Raw genomic sequence first — 26,142 nt, forward strand, 5'->3', positions numbered from 1 at the left:
AGTTAGCTTTTAGCAACTGTAAGTACTCCAAGATCTGTACCTTGAATTGATTTTATAAAGTTAAGCTCTTTTCAACAGGTTTATAGTTTGTTCTTATGCTCGTTTCTTTTCACCACTTTCCTTAATCCTAGGGTTATAGAGGTTGAGCACTCACAAACATGTTTAAGCCACCACTTTTTATGCCAGTCCCAAATCAATCCTGTAAATTTGTTTTTCTTTTACTGTATTGTACATAAATCTGCCATTAGTTTTCTCCTTAATTGTTTACATTAGTCATTTTTGCCTTTTAAAGCTTACTATTAGGTATGGGTTTTGCTCATTGTAGAAGCCATACAGTTTTATCACAGTGGGGACAAGAATGCCATTTGTGTTTTTGGAACTAGAATAAAAGACCACTCTATAAATATGTAATAAACTTTTATTTCCACCTTTCATAAATACACTATTCAATGGACCCAATACATGCGTACTTCTAACAATTGACAACTTGTCTGCATCAATGCACCAATATATATATATTAATTTTCTTAACATTCAATAACAAATAAACTGATAAAAATATTCAGTAAGGTTTGATTGTTCTTCTGGAAGAGTTATTCTGATATTTATTCTTACATCCATACCCTCAAAAGGGGGCATGTGTAATATCCATAGAGAATTTAGAACTGTTATTGTAAAAAGATATTTCTAGACAGTAGCAGAATAAATGTTTAATTACAATTACTGATTAGCTATCAAAAACTAAATAATAGATTGTATATAGCAATAACTTCTATGCAGACTTAGGAAAAATTACAACTTGAACTGGAAACATGATCTTCAAAATTGGTTTCAAATATTCATAAGAGTCCAATGGTATCAAATTTGTGCCTGCAAAAACTTCATTGAATACATGTATGTTATTATACAGTTGTCAACCAATCAGTTCAAACAGAATTACACCTGTAGTACTGTCAACCAATCAGATCAACAGAATTACACCTGTAGTACTGTCAACCAATCAGATCAACAGAATTACACCTATAGTCCTGTCAATCAACATATCCATATCATACCTAGCGTTCTAGCATGAATCAAACAATAAATTATAAATCACAGCTTAAGTTTATTTGGTGTAAAAGTAGAGTGAACTAAGTAGAAAAAGAATATACCATTAATGAGATGTTCCCACAAAAATGATGAGTTAAAATATACAATTTACAAGACATAAAACAGTTATTCTGAACCATTCACAAGTCCATTCAGTCACTCAGACATCAGCACTAGCACTCCATTACAGGTTTACAATTCAGTTTTAGATTTCTTTGACTTCTTCTTTTTCTTCTCTCCTTCATATTTAAGACCATCTGTAGATTCTTTTTTCAAATATTCTAGAAAATCGGCAACCTCTCGTCCACCCTGAAAAAAAAATTTCATGGTTAGGCGATTCAGAATTTTAAAACAAGCATTTTTTTATTAAAATAAAGCGATTTTTATTGAATATTATTTTTTCTTTCTTTTTAAAAATGATGTGTTATTAAGAATTTTATACATATATAGTAGTGATTGATGTCCGCCATCCATCTGTGTATACTACATACATATTCAGGATAACAAAACCCTGCTTTGCCTGTTACTGAAATGCAGAGTTATTTGTTCAGATCTGGTAAGTCATGCCATTTCCAACAAAGTTTGAAAGTTCATTTTTATTTGTACTTTACACCATAGCTCAAGGTTAGGGGAAGGGTTGAGCACCCACAACCATGTATTCACATTTTCTTTATGCTTATCCCAAATCAGGAGCTTGTTAATCATTGGTTGCTGTCAAGTTATAAATGTTTTGTTTTGTTTATTGTAATGTCATAGATTAGGACTTTTTAGTTTGAATTGTTTCACATTTTGCCACATCAGGCTATTTATTATAGCAGACTACATGTATGGGTTTTGCTCATTATTAAAAGCCATATGGTGACCTGTAATTACTGAAATCACTATACATGTACTGTCTAAAATAGTGGTCTCATTGGCAATCATTCCACATCACTTTAGGCCTAAAATAAAATATTGTTTGTTTCCCCAATCCCGACCGACCCTGCAAAAATGGTGCTACTCATAAAATTTTATTGTCAAAACCAAGTCAAATATTATTTTATTCATTTTGGATTATCAGGCTTGCCACTCGTCCGATAATGTTCAAGCTTTTTTGGAAAAATAAAATTATTTTCCTACCTACCTACCCACACCTGGCTTGGCAGGGTCGGGATTGGGGAAACAAACAATATATTAATTTAGGCCTTATTTAAATACTGTGAGAATAGGTCTTTTATCCAACCATGAATAATTATTTTTGTAGCCACTACACCTGCTGAAAGTTTTATGAAATCATCCCCACTTTTCAAATTTGACCCCAAGTGCTACTAAAGAATGATACTTACGTTATATTTTTTAGGATTATTTTTGGAATTCTTTGGTTTATAATAAATAGTTGGGAACCTGAAAATAGAAAATAATAAACAATAAGGTACAACAAACCACTACAGTTTAATAGTCATAAGTTATCTATATCATGTCCTTCACTGTTTTTATTTATATTTATCTATTTTCTATCTGTTTTCTATTAGATTGTCTTTGCTATTTACTATTTTTTAAAAAACTATTATTTTGAAATAAACTAATCAAAATTACTCGGAAACTCAAGACTTATTTATTTCAACAAATTACCTCTCAGTAGAAAGAAAAACCCTGTTTTGTTATAAATGCTACTAACATTGGAAGGGCCTTTGCAATGATAATGAGGTGAGAAGCATGTAAATTAAAAGTTAATTTCATAACTTATTTGATATGCATGAACGGAAATTAAAATGAAGGCTTATGAAATGTGATGCATGACTGAATAAGGCTAAAGAGTCCTGATGTAATTTTTTTTTTATTAAACTTGCAATGCATTTAATACTATGTACAGTTAACATTGTTTCATGCTTGAATTAAATACTAACAACACTTAAATTGACTTACCCTGAAACTTCATATGGTTTAGGTACATCATTAGCTGTAGCGTCCATTTTAGCTATAGTGATGCTAGTTTCTTCACTCAACTGTTAACAAAACATAACAGATTAAAACGTTGTTCATTCATTTGGTCAGAAGTTAAGAAAATCAACTCAAAGTGAATGTATCATTTATTTTGTGGTGCATGCACATTATATTTATAACAATGTAGGAAAATATTAATCATATAATTTTAACATGTAAATTGACTTTTCTGATTAAAAGGTGAACCCCAATCGTCTTCACATGGGAGCTTACAATTTTTTCAACTGACACATATTATCTTGAAATGGAGAAAACTTACAACTGACAAACACAACCAATGTAGATTGATCAAACAACAATAAAATGCTTGAGGTGGAGTGTGTAGGGAATATGATAAACAGTCTCTGTAACCATCAGTATTTTAGTTGGTAACCAGCAGTATTTTTTTAGACTAGTTTCTCATGTGTATCTTTAATTCAACTCATTGGTTTTTTTTTAAATACCTATACAATAATTTGCTAAAGATATGATTAAAGGTGTGATCCAATATTAGTATTATTACATATAGATCAAACAAGTCTTCGGTGAATCCAGGATTTAATTTTCCCTGCACAATCAGTACATTATGCTATTTTAGGAATGGCTATAATATTTTTTCTGTCTGAAGAAATAACATTACAAGTTATTTGAAAGTGTGCACCACATTTTTTATGCTATTTCGAATAGATAGAAAAAATATTAGTCATACCTGATAATTTAATTCTCAATTCCAATTTGCAAGGAGTAAATTTGGAAAAAAAAACATTGGTGACATCATGGTAAAAAAAAATAATGTCCATGAGCTGATAGACAAAGCACGTTCAGCGAATCAGAAGACGTGTGACATCCACAATTAAATTATTGTAAATAAACTAGAACTTAAGCACAATTAAACACTTCTAAACTGAAGTAAACGTATTTACCTTTTCTCCTAATTCTGCAAATTTAGGTTCTAATGTTTTACAATGTCCACACCATGGAGCATAAAATTCTATCAATACGTCTCTACTGTCATCATTTACTATCTCATCAAAATTCTTAGCAACAACAGTCTGAAAAAATAAAATAAAGACTATATGGTTTATTGTGTTTTATATATATATATATAAAATCAATTTTGAAGAGTTCATAGCAAGTCAGTATTCTTCATTATCAATAATTTATAAATGCATTAGTATTGCAAAAAGTAGCAAAAAGTAAAATAACATAGGTACCAAAGTCCAAGGAAAATTGAAATTGAAATGTTCCTTGTCAAATGGCAAAATCAAAAGCCCAAACACATCAAACTAATGGAAAACAACTGTCATATTCCTGACTTAGTACAGGCATTTCCTTATGTAGAAAATTGTGCAATAGCTTAGATAGAATACATATAGGAAAGCCTTCTGCAATGCTACATCAGTTCTATCGGTTTTAAACAGTAATACCATGACTAATAGAACCACCCTATGTATATTTTCCACAAATTACTGTGTGAAGGGTTCATGCTAAAACCCTAATTTGTTACTAATTAGGCAAAATGAAAAACTTTTGATGATTTTTCGAAGTGATGAGACCTTTGGGCCACATAAGCTAAAAAGAACATCAAAATGCTCAAGTAATGCCAGCTTTCTTTTATGCTCTTTGGATCTTATTCCATTAAACCCTAATGTAACCTTTCACTCAATCATTTTACAGAATTTCTCCCACATTTATTTCTGTATAATGATCAATATGTTTTTATATTAATTACCTTAACTCCTCCACTGTTATCTTCAGGTACAGGTTCTGATTTCAGGTATGGTTCTAATTTATCGGTTAATAAATCATTAACAAATTTTTCTAAATTATCCATACTGAAATAAAAACATAAATTCATAATTTACTAAATATGGAATTTAGAACTTTTTGTTTATTACATGCTTATCAAATCTTGAAAATTAGCCCTTTGATAAATTTGACAGAGGGAAAATTAAGGATCAGGTTAAAAACAAAAACATGAAAATAAAATCTTGTGAAAAGGTTTGGCTCTAGAAATCATTAAATTTTAATTTGATGAAAAAGAAGGCTAAAACCAATTTATAGTATTGTGTAAACAATCAATGAATATGTATACTGTATACTTCAACTAAAAACAGGCCTAAAGTTGTATTAAAGAATAAAATCAAACTTCATGTTACAATAAGTAGTATGCTACCAACCTAAAATCACCAGACATAATATATTTCATATCTCTATCATCTCTGGCACAAATAATTGGCTTATCTCCCTTGACATCATTCAGTCCAAATTCTCCCAACTCAAAACTGAAGTCTTTGTGATTACTGACAGAAAAGTAAATATCTTTTCCTTCTCCTTGCAATTTCTTTCCTACTTTCATAACTCTGAAAAAACAATAATATTTGCATCAGTTCTGTTACTTTGGTAAACATTAATGAAACATAATAATATACATTGTAATTACAAAACTGACCTTAGCCCAATAATTAACTTTTAATAACAGTCAAACATAAAGGCTCTGTATCATTGGTCAAAATATAACATTCATATGTGTAACATTGCACTTTTATCTGTGTATATCAGACCAAGGAGGTTATATTAGAAGGAGAGTGAACACTCTGCTTGATACAAAATTAGCATTCCCAGGATAGCAGTTCGATCAGAGAAAAATGATCAGATTATAAAGAAACCGACATGTTTATCATCCACTTGACATGGCCCTCTGATGTACCGGGCTGTTACCGCGAGTAGTTCGGGGCATTAGATAAATCGCATGTGTCACATGATTGTTATCAGTGACTGGGTCATTAAAGTTCAGGTGTATTTTTAGTTACAGTGCAGTGCATGGGTGTTTATGATTTTGAAAAAGATTTGACGCGCAATTTCAAAATCAACGGTCTGTCTACGGTGAAAAAAGATAAAGAAATGACAAAGTTATGGAGTGTAAAGGAAAGTTAGTGAGCGATTTTTATTCAACACTACATTGCTTTAAACAAAGATTTACGATTCACCTGTCAATTTCTGCTTATGAGAATTGGCAGGTAATAATCATAGAAAATATATTGGCCTCAAATTTTAGGTTCATCTAACGAAAGATTTTGGACACTTTCTAAACACTTAAGTGTCTATTTCAATTGATTCAATTAGTTTATGTGAAAGATTTTATCCCATTAAGTCATTAAAAACGCTCCGATTCAAGCTGAAATATGAAAAATCTATCAAATATGCCGAAAAACGTCACTTTTCAGATGGTTTTTGTCAAAAATGAAAGTGGCCGCATCCGTGTTCATCCTCAATCTTTATATATGTTGTGTATTATCATCAAATACAACTTACATTTCAATATTATGAATGAACACAAATGCGGCCACTTTCATTTAAGACGAAAACCGTGTAAAAATTAGCTAAAATGCTTCAATTGTGAAGATTTCAGTAGTTTAGCATGACTTTATGATGCTAGTACCTGATATATGTGCATTATATTGTCAAAAACAGCCCATATTTATGTAGCAGAAGCATTCTTCTTTCCACTTAATAGCTAAAACATAAAGTTTTCACAATTTTGTAAAACTGCTATATTTTGGGGCCAAAAAGGGGTCTTACTGAACCTACTCCTTTATCGGGAACAACATAAAAGTGACTTTCTGTTATGACTGTTGACATTAACATTGACGGCAATGAGACGGATATTCGTTTTATTTCTATTTGTAATAAGTTTACTTTTAACATAAAATTTTAATTTTTAATTACTTAATAAAAAATATCACAAAAAATCTGATTAACATTTCAATAATTGTATATCTGGTCAGTTTATGACACCTCGGGTGTTTCTGTTCTTACTCGGGTATGTAATTAGGACAAAATCTCCCTCTGTGACAGAGTCTATCTCAACTAATTAACACCCACTTACAGAAAAGTCGGTAACATTTTATGTGTAATTATCGTCTTTCGTCCTCTCTCCTTCTAATATAACCTCCTTGATCAGACACACCCTTGCATGAAAACACCCTTAATTAGTTGATTCTTAGTCAGGGCTATTCCATTTAAACATAGCTCAACCCCAAGGAAGGCACCTGAAATTTCAAGGTACCCCCCATAGAAGTGATATTTTTCAAGTTCGGCAATGGTAGAGAAGTGTTTTTTTCTGTTCCACCACCACCAATAGAAGTGGTTTTTTAGCTCACCTGACCTGAAAGGTCAAGTGAGCTTTTCTCATCACTTGGCGTCCGTCGTCCGTAAACTTTTACAAAAATCTTCTCCTCTGAAACTACTGGGCCAAATTCTACCAAACTTGGCCACAATCATCCTTGGGGTATCTAGTTTAAAAAAAGTGTGGCGTGACCCGTCAAACCAACCAAGATGGCCGCCATGGCTAAAAATAGAACATAGGGGTAAAATGCAGTTTTTGGCTTATAACTCAAAAACCAAAGCATTTAGAGCAAATCTGACATGGGGTAAAATGGTTGATCAGGTCAACATCTATCTGCCTTGAAATTTTCAGACGAATAGGACAACCTGTTGTTGGGTTGCTGCCTGTGAAATGGTTATTTTAAGGAAATTTTGCAGTTTTTGGTTATTATCTTGAATACTATTATAGATAGAGATAAACTGTAAACAGCAATAATGTTCAGCAAAGTAAGACCTACAAATAAGTCAACATGACCAAAATTGTCAGTTGACCCCTTAAGGAGTTATATCCCTTTATAGTCAATTTTTAACAACTTTTCGTCATTTTTTGTAACTTTTCTAAAAATCTTCTTCTCCAAAACTACTTTGCCAAATTTAACCAAACATAATTGTGGTTTATAGTTTAAAAAATGTGTTCGATGACCCAGCCTGCCAAACAAAATGGCCGACATGGCTAAAATTAGAACATAGTGGTAAAATGCAGTTTTTGCTTTATATCTTTGAAACTAAGACATTTAGGGCAAATCTTTCAAGATTTAAATGTCCATCAGAATAAGATATATCCCCTCACAAATTTTGAGTTGAATCGGACAACCTGTTGTTGGGTTGCTGCCCTAAAATTGGTGATTTAAAGGAAATTTTGCAGTTTTTGGTTATTATCTTGAATACTATTATAGATAGAGATAAACTGTAAACAGCAATAATGTTCAGCAAAGTAAGATCTACAAATAAGTCAGCATGATCAAAATTGTAATAGGACCCCTTAAGGAGTTATTGCCCTTTATAGTCAATATTGAACAACTTTTCGTCATTTTTGTAACTTGTATAAAAATCTTTTCTAAAACGACTTGGCCAAATTTAACCAAACTTGGCTACAATCATAATACTAGGGTATCTATTTTAAAAAAAAGTGTCTAATGACCCCGCCTACCAATGAAGATGGCCGACATCAGTAAACACATTAACAGGTGAGCGACACAGGCTCTTGAGAGCCTCTAGTTTTACATGCAGACAGCTCCTACAGAAGCAATTTTTTTCTTTATAATTTACTACCACCAACAGAAGCAAATTTAAAATTCTTAATTTTTTTTTGTAAAGGCAAAATTGGAGGGTATTTAATTTAATTTTGAGATGAGAAAGGTTTTTTTTACAACAATCACTGTCAGAAACCTTTTGCTGGGTATATCATGTTGTTTTGTTATATATACTGTATGTACCTATGTTTCTGGGATGTGGAATGGCATAATACTAGTACACTGTCCGAATTGTGTGCAAGTCAAGGGTACAAGTTCACTATATTATTATTTTTTTCAGAGGAAAGGAAAAAGTTTCAAGATTCAATTTATGGGAAGAAGCGAAACATAAATTATTTTCAATTCTAACGACAGAATATTGTTGACATCTTAAACTACATTTTGTAAAATTATTTTGTCATTTTTTTTGTAAGGCAATACAAAGTATTCTGTTCAAATACTCCATGTATACCTGTATATTTTTGTTATCACTTGTTCAATGAATTTATGCAACTGTTTGCACATCATGATTGGATTTAATTGAGTTGTTTGTTAAAATCACATACCCCTGGTTGCAATCAGGGATGGATCAATGATTTGATGTTGGGGGCAATGGAAGGCTGATGGCTTCTAGGCCTAAAAATAGGGAAAATGGGCTAAAAAAGAAGAAAAAAAAAGTGGAGGGGTGGGAGCACACATTTGTAAAAAGAGATCCTGGTCCACCCCTGGCAAGCACACTGAGGTTTGATAATAAATATTCATAACTTGAACTTTTAATCAGTATTAAGGCAGTCTTTCAATATTAAAGAGATCTTAAAGTTATGCATCTTAAAATTTCTACTTGCACAGTTCACAATCATATAAAACTGAAGCAGCTGTGAATGTCAACATGAATGTGTAAATTGAACTTTGACCTTGAAAATCAAAGAGATTGCTACGTATATTTGTGTTAAATAAAAAATCTTGGAATGTTGCAGGAAATTTATCAAAATTTGCATTTATTTTTTTGAAACCAAATTGCCTGTAGATTGCTACTAACATACTTAGTCTGAAAATAAATGGTTGCTAGGTACTTTTGTGTTAATAACAGGTCTGAGAGCATTGCAGGAAATTTACCAAAATTGGCATTTCACTTTTTAGCTCACCTTTCCTAAAGGCAACAAAAGGAACTCTATAATATGACCATTATTTTCACTTCAGTATAATAATGGGTGTCCAACAAATATGAAGTAAATATTTTATTATTTATCATTTTGTTGCAACAAATGATACATGTAAGGCCAAAATTTAAAAAAAAATGTTTGTTTGCAGTAGCCTGACCGCGCCGATTGAGAGCCTCCCCACTGTAAAATTTTTATTGAAAAAATCGTAAATTTTTACGATTTCTGGATTTTTTTCGTTTCTTTTCTGTATCCGGTTGCCTTTTTCTCTTCTACTTCGATCCCGGTCGCAAATGCGCTTTGAACATAAACCTGGATTCCTGCGTATACACGTGGTTCAAAGCGGTAAACTGATTCGGATGTCAGATGTTTTGGTTTGGCTGAAATTGTCAAACAAACGCAAAAAAAACACAAATGATTCTCTCACCACTCATAAAACAGCCCCCCAGAGAAGCATTTTCATTCAAGCTAACAATATCCATGTAGAGATGCATTTTTTATTAATACACACACCTGGATAGAAGCAATTTATTTCAGACAACAGCCAGGGATAGATTTTTTTTTCTTTGCCGTCCGTGGGTATGAGCTATGTTTAAATGGAATAGCCCTCAGAAAATTTGCACTTCAAAATTTAAAATAAACAAATGGAAATGTGTTTTTTTATATCTCATGCATGACTAAAATACACAAATCATATATTTTATGACATTGTTTCAATCAAGAAATCAAGTTTTTTTTCTATTTCTACTCTTTATACTTCATATCAAAATGAAAATATCAGTATTAAATCTTATCAAACTAAAATTATGTTTTTATGCTGTCAGATAAATGTCACAATAAAAATATTCACTGTGTAAAAGTTTCTATTGTACTATTTGATTAATTGATTAATAAAATGTATCTGACTATTTTTAGTCACATTTTTGGTGAAATTTACCTGTTTCTCCAATAGTTTGTTCCCTTTTCATTTTTCTCATAATCAACATCATAATAAGCAATAATAAGTGGTTTCTTAAATTTGTCAGCATTGGCTTGTGTTCTGTGTCCACATAAACCAGTTCTGAAAATAAAGATAACAATCATTACCCTGAAGTTAAGTCAGAAAGTAAAAATAAAACTGAACTTTGACCTCAATCCTATGGTTTATCATTAATATCCCGTTATCACAATAAATTCAAGTATGTGATTTTGACTAAGATTGAAACAGTCTCCTCGCACAAACCTTATACAGATTAGGATGGTCTGTTCATAGTGTTAGAAATCAGTTTCAATTCAACTGTTATTTTAACAAAACCAAATTTATAAATTTTTACAAGAACACATAATTGAACTTTGGCCTCAGTCCTATCATTTACTATCACTATTTATCAATGATATATCGGCTATGCGGATCATCATAAATCAAAATAAAATAATACTGAATGCTACAATTCGATATTATAAGTCATTTGTGAAGAAATTTGACCTTTTACATCAATTCAATTTAAATTTTGACCTACAACTTGATTTGAGGATGTAAAATAATGTTTATTCAGAAATTATTGCATGCATTTATTATTGCGAGTTATTGTCATTTATGACTAAAATGTGATTTTAATTTTTAAATATTGAGAAAAATCCTGTTTAATTCATTTAAAAATTTCAAAATGAAAGTTTATATTATTGTGATTATAACGCTGTCTCATTGCAATAATTTCTGAATTAACAGTACTATGATTAGAAATGAATGTATAGCAGAAACATTATACTTACAATGATGATGACAACCAATTCTTTATTTTATCAACATTGCTGCTTCCACCATATTTCTGTTGGGCATCTTCAAATTTACTTCTTAAATGTTTAGGTTGGAAAAGAATGATTTTGCTGTAATAAAAAGATATTAGCAAATTGATTTACCATAATGTTAAAATAAAATAACCTTTTAGGAAAAATAAATTCAAACTGAGAGATTGTGCATTTATTCTTATGTCTTAACAACTAATATAAAGTAAGCATTTAAATGCTTGTATAGAACTGTCCATTTACTATGAATTCATTTATTTTCGTGGTTATCAATTTTCTATGCATTTTCTAGGATACTTGAATTCCAATTGCAAATCTCTGCATACAAAGCCTATGGCAAATTGGTGATTTGTTAAATATATAAATTAGTGGTGACACCGCTGCCAATGAAACCCACAAAAAATTGATATACAACAAATAATGAGGAATCCAAAGTACTTTGTAATGCTCCATTGATTGACGGTTGATGGATTCATAAAAACATAATTTATTGACATGTATGTGGATGTTTATTTTACCTCATTGACAAACAAAACCTACTTAGTGTATCCATATGTTTTAAGAACAACTTTGACTTAATTCTACTCAGCTTAAAATCAAAGTTACAACCCTCTATCTGAATGACAAATAAAAACCTACTCAGTGTAACCATATTTATCAAGTACAGCTTTGGCTGTTGTGTGACCAAACTTGACATCAGTACTCATAGCATCAGCTGCTTTCTTGAAAGCTTTGGCTAGTTCACTCTCTCCATCAGAAAAGAAACCTAAAATACAATGTAAATCAAGTTAAGTTCAGTAATAACCTGTCAGATGAAGCAAAACCCCTATTAGCAGTAAAATATAGGCATGTAGCATACATCTCATTCATGCTAATAACTATCATTAAAAGAAGAACCTGAAATCTTAGTCATACTGTATTTTTTTCCATGTGGTTTGAGGTCAGAGGAGAACTTGCATATTCGTAGACATTTAATTTCATGGTTTTGGCAAAGTCTGCTTACATTCTTTTAGAAAATAAGTCATTCATTGAACATTTAAATTCATGGTTCCCCTCTATCCACATAAATTCATGGTTCCCCTCTATCCACATCAATTGGTATCCAATGAATATTAAAATGAAGAAAAAGATCAACATTTTTTTGAAAATCATGAATATTTATACACTCTAGTTTGAAAGACAATTCAAACTACTGATTTATCATTTTTGTCAACATTGTTTAAAATTAACAAAAGCGCATATTATTTAAAACTTACCAGCTACTACATAATCTTTTTTAGCTAGGAATTTCTCAGCATCAGCTACTGATGTTAATTCTTTAGAGGATGGTCCAGCTTTGGATGCCATAAGACTGACAATACCATCTGTAATAAAATATATTTACAATCAATAATAAATCCTTAAAATCAGCTATCATTACACATTCATTTTAAAATATCAAAATTTTCCAATGTGCACCAACTTTATCGGAAATCTTTTTTCCCTTTTATATTTTGTAAATCAAAAAGTAAGTCAGATAAATACTTCACCAGTTGCAAATATTTCTTATTTTTATATGTACACTCTAAGACATAAGTCTGAATCTACAGCTACTTTGTAGCTGTGGTCTTATCAGACATCATATTAATGCCAGTTACCCAAGACCATACTGCGTTTTGTTATCTTAAAATGTAACTCTTTTCAATTAAAATCTTACAACTAAAGTTGAACATAGTGATACTGAAATAAATGTTATGAGAAATTATTCAGACAATACATTATCTGATATAAATCAGTTTATTAACATTATCAGTAAAGTATGTTATTGTCCCTACCGTTATTGGCATCAACAAACAAAACTTTTTTTTTAAACGCTGTAGGACATTTTCACAATCATGACATTAGAGACATTTTCAAGAAAATCCAGCTTAAGAAACTTAGGCTGAAATATAATAAGTTTCAAATACTTCATAATGGACATATAGTACACATACCAGCTTCTCTTGGACCACTGTATTCCTCAGCAAATTCACCATTACGGAAGATTTTAAGAGTTGGGTAACCACTTACTCCATACTTGGAACAAACTTCAGTACTTGCTGTACAATCAACCTACAGAAGTGAAAAATGGAGTAAATAATGGTGCATAGAAATATTGTTTAGCAATCGATCATATTCAGTTGTAACAGAGATGCAACTAATCGTCGGACCTGTCAGACCTAAGGGGCAGAATTTATGCAAGTCCGGCAAAACTCGTTGCTGTGCAGGACCTGATGGCCGTCAATATTTTAGTCTGCTTGGGTCAGCCAAAACTTAATTCCCCGTCGGTCCTGGCAGAGTATTTTGTTTATAAAATTGTGAATTTACAACCACGTTGCATGATTAGATAGAACAACATTCAAGGCTTCGATTACATAATAGAAATTGGGAGTTCAAACTGTTTTAATGATAACTATTATAGCCTGACACCTTCCAAATATCCTTCCTTAAAAAATAAAAATAAAACCTTTTGCAGTATAAATTTCAGTATTGAAATCGTATGTTTGACATCGTTAATTTATTGAAATATTTATATCAAACGCAGTTATTTAGTTGTAACAGAGAATATACACCATTGGTTTGAAAAATGACGTAACTTTAACCTCCGTAGCAGAGTTCAAAAAATCCATGGGTCACTGAATATTCACAATATATTTTATTTTTTAAACTTTTCTTTCAAATTAGTTTTAATCCAGAAAAAAGTAAAAACATTGCCTGACTGTACCTTAAGTTGAATATCTATATCCAAATTCAATTAATTAAAGCTGTAATCCATGATCACAAATTGAATGCTTTGTTTACAATTGTTGAAAGCCATGTGCTTTTTAGCGGGAATATTCGGGAAACCCCTTAACAGGAAACAGTTACATTTCATTGTTATTTATAGACATATTACAAAGTTTTTACATAGATTATTTTGAGTGAAAATATAGGTCTGGCAGAAATGTGATGGGTCTGGCAAAACTTCGTACCCTGTAGGCCCCAATTTCTGACAGGAAAAAAAAACTGTTTGCATCTCTGTTGTAAGCAAACTCTAATGTAAAATATAGGGTGAAAAGGATCCATGAGTGATGTCCATGATAATTCAAAGTCTAGCTCAAAGTGACTCAACCATACATGTACTTCTACTATAATCTGAGGTTATTCCTTTAATCAATGATAAAGACATTGTTTTTCTACATGTATTTGTCTTTATAATCTCAAGTCTTGTAAATTTGAGTGGTATAAATGAGATTTTTTTTGTCATATAAAAATAAGATATATATGGTACATGATACTATATGTTATTCAAGTCTCAGACAGGATATATACTGTGACATTCCCGGCTTAGGGCTTATATCCCCTTCGCAGAACTGACATTCCCGGCTTAAGAGTTTATATCCCCTGAGCCGAAGGCGAAGAGGATATAAGCCCTAAGCCGGGAATGTCACAGTATATACCCTTTCTGAGACCTGAATTACACATATATTACGGATTACCCCTGACTTGATGTTATTTTCCAGTGCAGGTATTTGTTGACAACACATATATATTGAAAAACCCAACCCGATATGTTCGGCATACGTGAAGGATTTTCTAATTTGCTGTGAACATAATTTTATCGTGTATGTAATAATTTATAATAACACTTTTAACATTAAATTAAGTATTAAAAGTGTAAAATGCGTGATTTTGTATCAAAAATGTATTATTGACTGAAGCACGTCATTATTTTCCCTCTGTGAGCCTCTGACAGTCTGATAGCTTTTGACCACGTCACATAGTAACCGGTGTTATGATAACGTATATACCCCGGCAGTTTCCTGAATATATACTGACATCTCTGTGTTGTTATCCAATCACAAACCTCGACACATTTGTAATCCGTAATATATGTTAATATCCCCTGGTTCAATCAAAATTGTCAAAATTCCAATTGTTACAATTTTAATACATGTGTATATATTCATACATCAATATATTAGTTACATACTTTAGCCAATGCAACTGGTGGGTCATTATCTAATAGTCTTGTAGCTGCTTTTTCATATTCAGGGATTAATTTCTTACAATGTCCACACCTACAAAAAAAAAGGGTTTTTATTTATCAATGCTACAATTTAAACAGCAATGATTTAGGAATTACCTGATGTTGAAATCATACTTTCAAAAACTTTACAGACGTCATCACAAGTTAGTTGACCATTATGGAAAATCTGTTTCATAGATGACTACAGATATGTTCTAACTGTTGTAACCACAAACCTCGTTTCCCCCTAATATGAGCCACCAAATTAAATCTGAAACTGAGAGCATTACTAATTTAACAATGTTTAGAACATGGATTGCTAAAAGTATAATTATCAAGTAGAAATTGCAATATATATTTTCTAATATGTTCAAAGACAGTTAATATCTTTAAGGTAACATTATTATGTTATTATATATTCAATCGGTAATTTATTCCTTTTTTTTATACTAGATAATATTTTTAGAGCACAAATTTGTAATAAGCTAAAACAGGGGAAGTAACTCCAAAATCAATTTCCACCACGTTTGGGTTAATTTAAAACTGTGATTGTCGCTAACAAGTTGAGATGGAAGGCATTTCTGTAATGGCATAGTTTTGTTTTGATGACTTAAATTCAATTCTTAAGTCATGAAAGTCTTCATTTATATACGCTCTTCCATTGTGACTTGGAGATCGAAAATGCCGACCCAAGCTAAACACACTCCCTGACACATTCATCAAAAGTATGACAAAAATATACATTGTCCTAATTAAATTACCTAGTTATTAACACCTTTGAAGTCTTTATCATTGTAATTGATTGTAATGACATGATTAACCTAGGGGCAATCACACAGGTGTCATATATGTAATTAACTTGGAGATCAGAAATCGATGAAACAAAATTTTACCAAAACAACACAAGATAATTTTGGAAAAAGACGTCAGGGCAGAAAGCGCGGATGAAGGCACCCAGGGCACGGCGCCCTTCTATTTTGGGCTAGCGAGACCACTGAGTACTATATATATGCAAATATTTTCCAAGCAAAGGTAAAGGTAAAATTTGAATATGATTTTACTCTGCTGCAGTTCATCTTGAAAGGCTATTTCATAAATTTGCTCTATGTTGTCAAAGCAAAAAAAATTAAATAACCTACAAAGAAATCATAAAACTAAATAGACTTAAACCTTATACACCTTATCGCTATTCCCACTTGACCCAAGAATCTGTCCTACTTTAACTTTTGATGTCATACAACCATTACTTTTCCATTGTGGCATCAGCTATTTTCTATTATGACGTCGCAATTTTTATGGGAACTTATGCGATGTCCAGTAATAGAGGACAAATAGCAATAAGGTGTATTTGAAAATCTGCACTGCTTGGCCAGAGAATCACAGCTTGTACTATGATGTCATACAACAATAACTTTTCCAGACCATTGTGCTGTCTTTATCTTGAGGAGTCGAAATTTTATGGGGACCTGTGTGATGTCCAGTAATGTGGATAAATGAAATGGTGATTATAGGGTGTATAATAGACATATTTACACTTGTATGCAAATTTGTCCGCCATTACATAAAATCACACAGGTTCCCGTAAACTTTGACATCATAATTCAAAACATTTGACATCACAACTTAAAACAGATTGTTGCTTGACGTCAAAAGGTTATTCGGAGGCAAAATACAGCTAAAGACCAAAATTGTAAATATGTTTACAAACGTATTTACACTTTTGGGTGTTCAGTGGTAATTTGACTCCGAATAAGCTTCTAACTTTTATTGTGTCGTCAAATGTTTTGAATCGTGATGTCAAAGTTATCCGAAAACTGTGTGATTTCAAGTAATCATTAAAGGCAGACAAATTTGCATACAAGTGTAAATTTACGTCTATTTACTTGGACTACATGTTTTTACAAATTTTACAAACAACTGTTTATCATTGTACTGTTATGAAGCTCAGAGAAAAAAACACAATTAACTATAATTTTTCAAAATATTTACTAAAATTAAGAAAAAAGGGGGGTCCATTCCCGAATCAACTGGGAATTATCTATTAACACCTCAAAAAAATAATTGGACAAACATATTCATAAAGCAAGTTAACAACCATAGTTATGAGCAACCCTAACTTAATAACTGGCAATGATTTATCAGTATCAAAAATATAAATATACACAAAAAAGGGGGATGGGCCGGACACCGGTCTTACCAAGGAGCGAAAAATTCCACCAAAATCAAATCATGCTGTGCTGCTTTTGTTGCAAAGTCTGAATCTGTGAATTCCAGCACATCACTTGCTAAAGCTATAGCTGTCAAAGATAAAATACACAGAATGGTCTTCATTGTTTCTCTATACAAAACACCGGTTATGTGTTTGAGTACTTCTACATAAAACGTGTAGTAGAGTTCGTGTGCTGTCGAGCATTGATTGGTCCAGATATGCACTTCCGATGGACGGAAAATCACGAAACCTGACGAGTTTTATCGAAATCTTCCGGACCAAGAACTTACAGACACGTCAAAAAGAAGCGATTTTTCATTTAATTATAATGAATACTATCTGACAAAGTTAGATAAAGCACACTCTGAACTTATGTGGAGACAAAGATAGATATATGCAACGAAGTAGATAATAAAAGAAAGGGTAGCATTAATGTAATATCATTTGCTACTCTGTTTTTCGTATCTATATTTTCTTAGATTTTCTCAGAAATCAGTTTGTATAACTTTATTCTAAAATATTTTTGATGGAATCCTCGACTGTCGTCGCATATCACAGTGTTTCGCCTAGTTGCCAATTTCTTATATTATATCTCTTAGTCCTATATCAATATATATATATATGATCTATCGACAACTTTTTTTAATGACTGAAACTGTATGTCATAATGTTTTCCGACAAAGAAGGATTTGTATAAGGAAGGAGCCAGGAAGCCTTCTAAACGCACGAATCTGTCACTATTCTATTTTATTATATTTTAGCATATCGTGTTACTCTTGAGCTGTTTCCCCCATTTTTGTCAATACTGTATTTTTTGGCCCACAATTCTCTTTTACCGCGGCGTCAAATGCAAGTGTCTTCCAGACCCTCATAGTATATATACAATAGTGACATCTGTCTATAGAGGCCATAGTTTGTGTCATCTTTAAATCAAGTCATGTGCCTATATACATCTACATAAACCGTTGTCAATAATCTGATAATATGCATATACTGACTATGTTCCGGGTCAACTAAGTATATTTCCACATCAATCTAATACAATTATAGATATATCATAGATAATATATTGCCAATAACTAATAACAGAGACATATAATACATTGTATTATATGTCTCTGCTTATAAGAATTGTATGGTATACACACCAATAAGAATTTGATATACAATAAGTTTCATTATACACCTATGTGGGATGACATATATATGATACATACCTTATAGTATTCTACCTCAACTCTAGCTAATCTTTAACTATAGCCGATCTCGTGAGAGTTTCAATTGTCTGTGCATTGACGGACATTTATAATGTAGGAGTCCTTTCAATTACGGCTTTTCAGGGGTATCATTTGCGCCATTTTTTTCTTTTAAATTTCTCCCGTTTATAAGAACCTTTTTGGGTAACATGACACTGGCCATTGCAAAATAATTAGAAAAAAACCCGTTACACAATCAGTGATGTATGAGTTTCACGCATGTTCTGCTCTGGGACTATTATACTAACTATATGTCAATTTTCCTGATGTAATGATTATGGTGGCTTAAAAGACAAGTTAGGTAAAAATGCTATTGTGTCTATGTGGACTTATTTGTTGTACGTTTTAATCAACAGTTGATTATTTTTTCAGTTCTAAATACCTCTATTTCAGTTTTCAAAGTTATATCAAAAACACAAAAAAGGTAAAAAAAAATCATGATTCAAGGTCAAACATTATAAAAGGGTGTCGGCTTGTTTTTTCTGACACGTCGAATTATTAAAGATCTTTTTCACTAGTTCTTTTTTGTCTTTCTACTATAGTTTGTGCCAAAATACATGTAACGACATAAAAATTAGTGAAAATCGCGGGCAATTACTCCAACCAGAGAACAATTTCGATTACGGCATTTTTGTCTTATTTGTAGATTTGACTTTGTTGGTCATTTTGCTTACAGATTTTTTCTGTATTTTTAATGATATTCAAGATAGTAAAACCAGTGACATTTACTTTTTATGTAATATACATTTCACGAGCAATAACTCTAAAATGAGTTATAAATTATAAACTATACATTGGCCTAAGGAACATCCATCACAGGCACTTGTCTCAGAAAAAAATTCCTATATACCTTATTATGTTAGAATTTTTTCCCCTATAGCTATACCGGCTTATTATAACATAATAAGGTATATAGGAAATTTTTTTCTGAGACAAGTGCCTGTGACATCCATGTCAAGTTTCGAGTAAAATTCGGTCATGTAGGTTAAGCGAAGATTTTTTCATAAGATTTACGAAGAGAGACGACGAAGAATACCAAATGTTGGCAATAACTGACGCATTTCTTTTAGGACAATTTAAGGGCAAGGTGAGGTACTAACAACCTCTCTACAAATTGAGCGACAAGTAGGCATTCAATGGACATGTCAATAGCAGATATCATTTATACCCTCCCCTCGTTTGTAAGAACATTATTTATACCCTCCTCTCGTTTGTAAGAACATTATTTATACCCTCCCCTCGTTTGTAAGAACATTATGTATACCCTCCTCTCGTTTGTAAGAACATTATTTATACCCTCCTCTCGTTTGTTAGAACATTATATACAAATCAATAGAACATAACAAATCTTTTGTTCACTAATAATTGAATTTATGTAAGTGTTTGTTTTACTAAATCAATGACGGTGTAACAGATGGTCTGTGTCTACTGGAGTCGTTACGTTCTGAATGGGGGTCCTCCACGTCTGTATTCTTTACCTTTTTATGCAATTTTTCTCTATTCTTTAATTCGCTAATCTCGATTTTTGTAGCCTATTTTTCAATTCGTTATATTGTTTGCCCATTACTTTGTACTTTCTGACCATTATTCTCCAGTATATGTAAACCTTGGAGAATATGTCCCTCAGTCATGATGTTACATTGTTTGAAGAAGAAAACATTCAACTGAAAATAATGAAGAAAAAAAAATTGTCCGACACCCAAGAAATAAAATTATTTTGAACCTGTATAAGCTGTGGCCAGTATAGATTGACGTATTGGTCCAAGGTTCATGCTTTCTTTTGAACCTGTATAAGCTGTGGCCAGTATAGATTGACGTATTGGTCCAAGGTTCATGCTTTCTTTTTAACCAGGAAATGTAGAATGTATACGGTATTACCGTTTAGTAAACGAGACATAAAGTTAAAACACAATTATACTAGTAGTATATAACAAGCACCACAAGTTGTCCAAATTAGTGAAATTTAAAAACAGAAGATGTGGTATGATTGCCAATGAGACAAATCTCAAGCAGAGACCAAAATGACGCAATAAGTCACCGCACTGCTTTAACAATGAACAAACCCCATACCGCACAGTCAGATATAAAATGTCCCAAAATGATGTAAAACAATTCCAACAAGAAAACGATAAATCTAATGGCATGACTGATGTACAAAACAATAAACAAAAAGATATTATACAAAGCAACAAACGACAATGACTGAATAACATGCGTCTGAGCCCGGTTGAGACGGGCACATACAGAGTGTGCATGGCGGGGTTAAACATGTTTTAAGTTGTTTACTTTATATTGTACAGTATACGAAAGATCTTCTAGATGCCTCAGCGGAGAAACGCATAAAAATGTTTACTTTACTGAAATAACTTAGGCATTTACAAGACAACAAATATAACATGTGGAACGTGTATTAAAATCTATACAAGAACACATAACAAAGTTACTAAGGATGTGACGTTACATATGGAACACCAAAGTATAGCGTTACGTTACGCGCGGTTAAAGTCATTACATTAAATATGGACTGTAATTATCGAATATGATATCATAAGTGAAATATGGACTGTGTTTATCAAAAATAGATATCATAAGTGAAATATGGACTGTTAAATTTAAACTTTTATTTTGAACATTAATTTATTTAATACCACTTTATTTGAAATGAAGATCAGAACTTTTGAAGAAATGGAGAAATGTAATGACTTTAACCGCGCGTAACGTAACGCTATACTTTGGTGTTCCATATGTAACGTCACATCCTTAGTAACTTTGTTATGTGTTCTTGTATAGATTTTAATACACGTTCCACATGTTATATTTGTTGTCTTGTAAATGCCTAAGTTATTTCATTGGCGACGAGGATAAAAGAGATGAAAAGTGACTGAAAGAAGAGATTAAAAGGCATAATAAATAAAAGAAAAGAAAAATGGCTGAAAGAATTACTGTTGTGACAGAAAACAGAAATTTGAGAACTTTACCGTTCACACCCTCAGAGGATCATCTTACTACGGGAAGTCAGTGGGAGGAATGGCTAGAAGGGATTGAAAGAGAATTCCGATATTTTCGAATTACAGAACCTGAGGACAAAAAGGACGCAATGATTATTTACGGAGGTAAGGAAATTTCAAGATTAGAGAAAAGTACACCTGACCCCGTAGACAGACGCATGGATGTTTATGAAAAGTTAAAAAAGAAACTAAATGATTATTTTGCTCCAAAGAAGAATAAACATTATGCAAGATATGTATTTCTGAAAATGAGACCGATTAATGGAGAATCAACAGTGGCATATGCGACACGACTACGAGAGAGAGCTGCTGATTGTGAATTTGAAAATCAAGATGACAGAATTTTAGAACACATTATTCAAACCACAGATAATGAATCGCTAATCAAAAAGACAATTAACAGAAAGTGGACACTTGATCAAATGTTACAGGAAGTACATCAGCTAGAAGATACGACATTGCAGATACATGACATGAGAGATATATACACAGCATCAAGAACCGGAGAAATTGCAAAAGTGACGAATTATGGAGGAAAACAAAGACATTACGGCATGCAAAATAGAGAGGAAACATACACAATGAGAAATGAAAGGAGGAATAAGTGTAACTATTGTGGAAAAATACATTCGTTTGAACAACGTGAAGATTGTGTGGCTTACGGAAAACAGTGTAATAAATGTCATAAATGGAATCATTTTGCTGAAGTTTGCAAATCAAGTATGCAATCTGTATACCAGGACAATAACCAATATAGGAATCAACGATACACTGAACGAAATCAAGGTAGGAACGTTAGAAGAACAATGGAAGAGACAAGCGAAGAAGAATATTCAGATAATGAGTTTTTCGGAAGGACAGTGAATCATTTAGGAGCAGTTAAGAAAATAAATGTAAATAAAATTGGAAACGAAGCAAGAACAGTACTAGTTATGATGAATGATGTAGAAGTGAAAATAGAACCAGACAGTGGAGCCGACGTTAACGTAATGGATGAGTATCAGTACAGAGCATACAAAAACAGAACTAGAGAGGGAGCTGAATTATTAGAAAGCAAAACGAGATTGAGTACTTTGCAAAGCAGTTTACAAGTAAAAGGAGAATTCATTACAACAGTGAGAAATGCTACTAGAGGAATAAAAACAAAAGTAATTGTGATTAAAGGAAAAACTAATTCACCACCACTTATTGGAAAGAAAACACTTATTGAATTAGGCATGTTACAAATACAAGAAGATGGAACATTAAAAAAGCCAAATGGATTAGGAATTCAGGGTGGAAATAGAAAATTTGAACAGAAAATACCAGATATAAGAAACAAAGCAGCAAGGACTAAATCAAACCACATAAGGAACAGCAATAAAACCGAAAACACGATCAAGAAGATCACACAAAGAGACAAGAACACAAGAGCACAAGGAGACAAAGAATACAAACACAATGTTACAAATAAACATTCACAGAAAAAGAAGTACAGAGTACATTCATTTAAAATCAGTGACCGTGTTTCATTCAAGCAAGAGAAACGGAATAAATGGTCAACTGCATATGAACTTGAACCGTATATCATATACAAAATATCTGGATCAAGCATAGGAGCTCAGCGAAAGTCAGACGGAAGAAAAGTGTTTCGTGACTCTTCACACTTCAAACTTGAAAATAACATTGACATTCCGAACTCAAATGGTAAGTGGCGAGATAGGATTTGGATGCACACTAAACCGAATGGAGACAAATACATGGTTGCACCAGGAAGATGAGAGATGCCGAATCGAACCAAGAGAGCACCTGCTAGATTTAGAGACTATGTGGTCCGATTTTAAATATGGACTGTAATTATCGAATATGATATCATAAGTGAAATATGGACTGTGTTTATCAAAAATAGATATCATAAGTGAAATATGGACTGTTAAATTTAAACTTTTATTTTGAACATTAATTTATTTAATACCACTTTATTTGAAATGAAGATCAGAACTTTTGAAGAAATGGAGAAATGTAATGACTTTAACCGCGCGTAACGTAACGCTATACTTTGGTGTTCCATATGTAACGTCACATCCTTAGTAACTTTGTTATGTGTTCTTGTATAGATTTTAATACACGTTCCACATGTTATATTTGTTGTCTTGTAAATGCCTAAGTTATTTCATTTACGAATTCTCGTAATTAATGAAAGCAGTTTGATTCAGTAATGCCGATGCTCGTACAGAAATCATTTTGTTAGAATCTGCTGAATCTAATTAAAATTTGTTAGAATCTGCTGAATCTAATTAAAATTAAGATCTCTGGTTTCGTTCTATTCATTCGAAGTGTAAGCGAGTTACGACAGATCTTAATTTCAATCAGATTGCTAGCGCAGTTCTGCTTTGAGCCCTAGTTTTGTTTTTATGTTATCAAACATTTGTATTTTTGGTCTTCCAAACTTCTGGTTTAAGTATTATCACTGAACTAGTATAAAAAAATTATATTTGTTTAGGGGCCAGCTGAAGGACGCCTCCGGGTGCGGGAATTTCTCGTTACATTGAAGACCTGTTGGTGACCTTCTGCTGTTGTTTTTTCTATGGTCGGGTTGTTGTCTCTTTGGCACATTCCCCATTTCCATTATCAATTTTATTAAACGAGAAGACCTCATTTTGTGTGTCGCTTCTCTTCCTTCCACAAGAAATTTATCATCATGACTCTGTGTTCTTTAGGTAGCATGCATAGTGGCATTTGTCATCCATTCTTATGATTATTCAGATTGAGTTATTTTGGGAGAAAAACGACAAAATAGGTGTCCGGATATTGTTTCCGTTATCAGACTGACTTTTGGTCATAGATAAGACTTCTGGTTTTAAACATGCACAAGAACAACCAATCGTATGATAGATTACAAAAATGAAAATAAATAAGCCAATCAGAGCGTTCTCCATATCATGGTTTTTAGATCGCAAAAAACACAACTATTATACCTCATACCTCCTTAGAGACAATTATGTTTTCGGGTTTATCCACCTGTAAATTACGATTATACTACTATAATATACAGAGACTCTCTGTATCATCTATCTACTTTTTTTCTGAAATATTTACTATCTAAGGGGTCATACCAGTTGCATATATATTGAAATAAGTAAACTGACATGTGGAAACAAGAATGTTTCCATATGTATACGGATGCCACATCGGCACTATCATTTACTATGTTTAGTGGACCGTGAAATGGGGTAAAATCTCTAATTTGGCATTAAAATTAGAAAGATCATATCATAGGGAACAAATCTACTAAGTTTCGAGTTGGTTGGACTTCAACTTCATCAAAAACTACCTCGACAAAAACTTTTAACCTGAAGCGGGACAGACGGATAAACGAACGAACGAACGAACGGACGAACAGACTAGAAAAAATAATTCCCATAAATGGGGCAAAAAATTTATTGTTGGAAGTGAAAACTTTAACCTGAAGCCGGACAGAAGGACGGACGGACGAACAGACTAGAAAACATAATTCCCATAAATGGGGCATACAAATGTATTGTTGAAAGTGAAAGTAGTGATTTTGGCCAAAATGAAAGTATGGTAGAGATTAAAGGGAGGCATTCGGGACGTCGGGATCGGATGTTTTTACGCTCGGGATTGATCTTCACGAGATGCGGGAATATTGTTTTTTTTTTTATTTCGGGATGTCGGGATATGAATTTCGTTAAAATACGCAACCTCGGGATTTCATGTTTTTAAGCCCGGGATTACGGGATCAGGGCCCCTCAGACCACCCCTCAAATGAGTCATTTATACGAGATTCAAATCCTACCATTGGTATGTTAATAGGGCTCTCAAAAGGAAAAGCACTGATGGTTTGTCCTAGAAGCACATTATATTAGAATAATAATGGTCTATATAAGCACTGTTTCATTCATTTCATGTTTGAAGCGGTGCAAATTTTTAATTTAATTTGACTTTTACCAAAAAATGAATTGAAGCAAAGGGGAAGAATAATTGTGGTATAAGGGAGCTACCATTTGATTTTTATGGGGGGGGGGGGGGGGGGGGGGGGGGGGGGGGGGGCTAGGATGAAAAATGTTGTCCTGCATTTTTTTTAGCTGTAATCTCTGTCCTGCCTTTTTATTTTTCACTCCATGACTCTGTTCGGTCCTGCCTTTTTTTTTTTAGTTTATCCTGACTTTTTTTACCTAGTTTGTCGTCCTGACCTTTTTTTTTTGCAAGTGTCTCATCCTGCCTTTTTTTTACTCAAAACTCCTGTC

The 26,142-nt window shown here is 32.5% G+C and overlaps 1 protein-coding gene across 3 annotated transcripts; it reads right to left on the reverse strand.

Moving 5' to 3' along the window:
• Positions 1-404: 404 nt before the first annotated feature.
• LOC139521007 (protein disulfide-isomerase A3-like) lies at positions 405-17,856 on the reverse strand. 3 transcript variants are annotated; one of them, XR_011663983.1, is made up of 14 exons: positions 17,620-17,855; positions 15,387-15,474; positions 13,369-13,486; positions 12,652-12,759; positions 12,035-12,161; positions 11,363-11,476; positions 10,548-10,670; positions 5,232-5,414; positions 4,784-4,886; positions 3,975-4,103; positions 2,995-3,074; positions 2,415-2,472; positions 982-1,398; positions 405-942 (listed from the first exon to the last, which is right to left on the reverse strand). XR_011663983.1 is itself a non-coding variant. In XM_071314153.1 (13 exons), exons 1-13 carry the CDS (start codon positions 17,751-17,753, stop codon positions 1,282-1,284), a joined length of 1,482 nt encoding a protein of 493 aa, XP_071170254.1. In that variant the 5' UTR covers positions 17,754-17,856; the 3' UTR covers positions 405-1,281. The 3 variants fall into 3 exon arrangements, 1 of the variants encoding a protein (XP_071170254.1); XM_071314153.1 differs by having other exon boundaries at positions 405-1,398; positions 17,620-17,856; XR_011663984.1 differs by lacking the exon at positions 405-942 and having other exon boundaries at positions 1,316-2,022; positions 2,274-2,472; positions 17,620-17,833.
• Positions 17,857-26,142: the final 8,286 nt, after the last annotated feature.

This window comes from Mytilus edulis, chromosome 4 (assembly GCF_963676685.1).
Source record: "Mytilus edulis chromosome 4, xbMytEdul2.2, whole genome shotgun sequence".
NCBI lineage: Eukaryota > Metazoa > Mollusca > Bivalvia > Mytilida > Mytilidae > Mytilus > Mytilus edulis.